Source organism: Aptenodytes forsteri, unplaced genomic scaffold (genome assembly GCF_000699145.1).
Source record: "Aptenodytes forsteri isolate BGI_AS27 unplaced genomic scaffold, ASM69914v1 Scaffold426, whole genome shotgun sequence".
NCBI classification, from domain to species: Eukaryota; Metazoa; Chordata; class Aves; order Sphenisciformes; family Spheniscidae; genus Aptenodytes; species Aptenodytes forsteri.
Window position 1 is genome coordinate 94,784 of NW_008794010.1, and position 5,090 is coordinate 99,873.

Below are 5,090 nucleotides of genomic sequence, written 5' to 3' on the forward strand. Positions count from 1 at the left end.
CATAGGAAGAGCCTGGGGTGGAGCTCGGTGAGCTGCAAGCAGAGGTGCCCTTTGGCGTCTCCAGCTGGGGACAAAGCCTGACCCCAGGAAGGCTTGTGAAGCCACCCGTGCCGTCGGTCCAGGGAGCAGCGGTGGCTCCGAGGGTGCTTTGTGCTGCTGTGTCTGCACCAGCCAGCGCAGGCACCAGAGGATGAGCTGCCACAGGATCTGTGCAGATGCCGCAGGCAGCCTGCACCTCTCTTGCTCAGGCTCGCTGAAATGCCTCCCCCGAGCACGCCGCCTGTGGTGTGGGTGTCCCAGGCGTCACCCTCAGTCCCAACTACCGCACGGGGTGGCTTGTGAGCCTCTCTCCGTGCTGCACTGGGAGATGCCTGGGCATTTCACAGCTCCCCAGCAGTCTTGGTGCTGATGGGGCTGCTTGTTCTTTGTGCTTGGGCAGCCTGTCATCTCTATTTAGGAGATGAGAGGTACAGAACTGCCTAAGGGGCCAAATTGCTGTTTGGTTGCCATCTCTTTTTCCACATTTCATAATTCCTGGGTATCTTCTCTGCCACCAACACTGACAGAGATGTGAGTGCTGTTTTAAACCTGCAAATGGATAATGGAGATCCCACTTCAACACTGCCAATAACTCTTATGACAAAGGAGTCTGTTTCTGGTTTCGATTTCTGGTTTCAGTCGTTGCAGGAGTTAATACCCAGCAGAGCTTGGCTGTCAATCAGTCTATCATATACATATGGCTTGACTCACACATAAAACTTTGACCCAATATCACACTGCCCACCATGGCCAAAGAAAGCCACCCACTGCCACATGTGGAATAGTTGCAGATTTTCTCGGTTCACGGAGATTTATCCCTCTGCCTTTGGAGCGATGGTGAATGAAGGTGGACATTCAGAGGGTTTGAGAGAGATGACAGACCGTTCCACATGGGGATCTCTAGCAGCACATCTATGGACTGGCACCCAGTGAGGTACTGTTTGCTCAAAAACAAACAGAAAAAAGGTGATGTGACTTTCCTGACTTACAGTAATAGCACCAGGCTATAGCGAGAAGCAGCAGCATTTAAGGAGATAACACACACTTCAAATGCTCCCCGTTGCTCAGTAGTGCTGCTCTTTCCCATATATCTTGTGTTGTGGGGCACATCAGAGACAGCTGTGGGATGAAAGCAGTGTTGGGTCAGGATGAGGCCCCAGCAGGTACTTGGCAGAGTCAGTGGAAAACCAGTGCTGTTCAGGGCTTTACTTCAGTGTTAGTCTGTGAGAGTGTCCTGCAGGTTGCATGTTTTGGGAAGGAAGGGTGATGGGGACTTGGCAGTGTTAGGTTTACGGTTGGACTCGATGATCTTAAAGGTCTTTTCCAACCTAAATGATTCTATGATTCTATGATCAGTTCCCTTGAGTATTTCTGTCTGTGCGTGGATGGGTGCAGGGGGAAGGCGCCTTCCAAGGAAAAACATTAAAGCAAACATGGTGCCCTTTGACATCACTAGCTATTGGCAGCATTGGGCCATCCCCCACAGACATCTTCACTGAAAATCCTTGGAGCAGAGGAGAGACAGTGCTGCTTCCTCTCTCCCAGCCATGCGAACTGCAGAGCAGGGGCGGCAGGTGGGACGGGGGCAACCAGGTGAGGGATGGGAGCACTTCACAGATACGTGGGGGAAATTGCAAATCTCTTCCACTGACGTTCGTATAAATGCTCAAAGTGAAAAAAGCATACTGATTATTCAGAAGATAAACCTGACATGTTTCCATTTCTCTAAGTGTCAGAGGCTGAACTCATTGGCTTGGGGTTTTTTACGTCTTTAATGTAACACATATCACACAGAGGAAAAGGCATTTTATGACTGTGCACTGCTACGGTGAGGACCTTGTCTGTGACTTGGCATTGCAACATAAGCTAAGGTAAATACTGCCGGCATACGTGTGTGAAGGTATGCCCGCTTCTTAAAAACCTGTGATATAAAGACATTTTTTTGGCATTCTTTCAGACACAGTGTTGGATTATGGAGGGGAACATGACTCACTTGCAGGGCAGAGGTGGCTCCGAGGAAGTGTCGGTAAGTGACTCCCCGCCAGGCTGCTGCCCTGCAAGCCGAGGCCAGTAGCACATCTGAGGGGTCCAGTTTTGCCTATGGGGACTGGTAGTACATAGTACTGGTAGGGATGACAGGGGTTTAGAAGAAATCAATGTGATATTGCTGTTCTCTGAAAAAAAAAAATGAGTGAAAATATCTTTGGCTGATGAGACTGTGCTTGTGGAAGAAGGCTGTCCTCAAGGGCAGGGGTAGTGCTAGGAGTGTCCTATGGAGGACATCCCGACTGGGAGATGTGCTGCCACCCATCTTCTTTAGCAGTTTGCTGTCACAGGTGCTGCCCAGGGGTGCGGTGGTTGCTGCTGGGGGGCTGCGAGAGGCCAGGGAGCAGGGAAGGGGCACATCGCTGCTGCTGGTGCATCCTGACAGGTGCCAGGAGAGCAGAGCCGCTGGTGTTGAAAGGAAAACCAGCCATCCCTGTTAGCAGAATAAAGTCTTGGTAGCCATGAGCTGCTGGCAGCAGCAGTTCATGCTGGCATAGGCCGAGAGGGCAAAGCTCCTGCTGGGGAGGAGGGAGGAAGGGGCAGAAAGCCCCATCTGCTCTTTGGGAAGTCGCCCCTCGGGCCAGAGCTGCCACCGCTGATCTCACCTGGGGTGGAGAGAGCGTGCAATGTGCAGCACCCACTGGTGTCCTGTATGTGATGTTGCCTTTACAGATGAAAACATGCTTGAACTGTGCAGGAATCCTCTGCAAAAGTAACTTGTCCCATGAAGGGCTATTTCTGGCACCCGGCTAAATGGAAATGCAGCTTTTAGGAGATGAGCGTTTACATGTCAGTTCCTCCCTAAGCCCTGCTCCCTTTCTGCTTTCTGAAGGAAACGTGGAATAGGACCCCGAAGCCTATGTCGGGGGCTCTCAGACCCCTGGGCATGCCCATCCAGTTGCTGGTTTGGGAATGCTCCCTGTCTCTGGCCCCGGTGCCCCACCTGGACTGCAGGCACGGGGCTGGGCACCCCACATGGAACCAGTGGAGGGATACTGGTAACCTCTGGTTTACCACCACAGCTGCATTTTCCTTGATCTCCTCTGCCCCTCTGGTGCAAGAACCTCATCCTGGATCTTGCAGGGGAGGACTAGTCACTCATGTTCATTCCTCGTTTGTGTCCTCCAACACAGCTGAGGCACAGCTGTTTTGTCCTCATGTGGCTTGGTGTGAGCTGGCTGGTGCCTAGTATATTTACTAAGCAGGTAATTTGGGATTCGGGCCTCATGAACTTCATTGTCCTTGAACAGGTGGTTTACACGTCACCAACATCTAACTCCTCTGCAGCCTATGAATACGCCTTCTTCTACCCAGAACTGGACATCAGCTGTGATCTTGAAAATATTCCAGCATTTGCATCTACCTTTTTTCCAGTGCTGTATTCCGTCCTGTTTGTGACTGGCCTTGTGGGAAATGCTTTGGTCGTTTGGGTCCTAACAGTCTGCAAGAAAGTCAGGGCCATGACTGACGTATATCTGCTGAACCTCGCCATCTCTGACCTCCTCTTTGTTTTCTCCCTCCCCTTCTTGGTTCAGTACTCCATTGTGAGCCAGTGGACTTTTGGAAATGCGATGTGTAAAATCATCAGCTCAGCTTACTTCATTGGTTTCTATAGCAGCGCCTTCTTCATAACCATCATGAGCATCGACAGGTACTTGGCCATTGTCCGGTCTGTCTATGCTCTACAGGTTCGGACAACTGCCCATGGGGTTATCACCGGCCTGGTCCTTTGGGCTGTCGCCATTTTAGCATCAGTGCCAGACTTAATTTTTTTCCAGGAAATGAATGACAATAACCAGACTAAGTGCATCCCTCACTATCCTGACAGCAAGAATGGCTGGAAGACTTTCAGTAATTTTGAAGTCAATGTCCTGGGGTGGCTGATCCCTGTTGGTGTCCTCATTTTCTGCTACCACAGCATCTTGAAAAACCTGCAGAAGTGCCATACTCAAAACAAGTACAAAGCAATGAAACTGGTTTTTATTGTCGTCATTGTGTTCTTCCTCTTCTGGACCCCTATCAACGTTGTGCTTTTTCTGGACTCTCTGAGGAACATGTACATCATCGATGACTGCCAGACAAGCCAAAGGCTAGACCTAGCCATAGAGCTGGCTGAGGCGCTCTCCTTCATCCACTGCTGCCTCAACCCAGTCATCTATGCCTTCGTGGGTGAGAAGTTCAAGAAGCATCTCCGTGAAGCTTTCAGAAAATACGCACTTTTTCTGTTGATCTGCAAAGACTACAGTGCTTTCAATGGGCGCAGCCTGGACAAGCACTCCTCTCTGCACGTGACATCCTCCCAGTCATCTTTTGTTGGCACTGTCTTGTAGAGCTACAAGTCAAAAACTTTCATCCTGAACAGGTGACCTGAAGTTGAGAAATCCTCCCAGCAGGGCATCCACGGGGATGCACTGTTTGGGCAACCTTTTAGGACAGGAAAAGTGGAAGCAGCTGCTTCAGCTTGCTTTTATCATGGTTGCCTTTGGGGTTCTTACTTTTTAGCATCTTTTTTAGCATCTTCCTCCCTTTCCCTTGGCATGTCCTACCGTGCCTGCTTTGTGAAAGGGAGGCCAAAATTACCAGCTGATGACCTCACTGCCTGAGCAGCACGGAGAGGTGCCTTACAAACATTTCTTCCCCCACCTCAGATTCAGTACTGAAAGGAACTGTTTATGTTTCCGAACCCAGGATGCTTGGCCGCTCCTTCCCTTGTCTCAGTGGAGCGGATTGGCTTCGTAGTTGTGGCAGGTGCACCCACCCTGACAAAGACTGGGGGCATTAAGATTGCTGTGTCCTTACTTTTCACGCCCTTACTTTTGCACTTTTAAGATGGCGAGTGCTGACTGTCACATACACACCTTGGGCCAGTAATTACGGTCACGTATACACCACGGGCGAGGGGTAAGAAAGTCAAGGCCCTCAGCCAATCAGAATTGACCACAGATCAGATTTGACTAGGGTGTAAATGGAGCCCCGCTGGAGGGCAAGTGGAGCCGGTCCTCCCC

At 50.7% G+C, this 5,090-nt stretch overlaps 1 protein-coding gene across 1 annotated transcript; it reads left to right on the forward strand.

The window, feature by feature from the left end:
- Positions 1–2,011: 2,011 nt before the first annotated feature.
- On the forward strand, positions 2,012–4,415 carry LOC103907908 (C-C chemokine receptor type 8). Its single transcript, XM_019474871.1, has 2 exons — positions 2,012–2,065; positions 3,336–4,415. The coding sequence occupies exons 1-2, from the start codon at positions 2,012–2,014 to the stop codon at positions 4,413–4,415; spliced, it is 1,134 nt and encodes a 377-aa protein (XP_019330416.1).
- Positions 4,416–5,090: the final 675 nt, after the last annotated feature.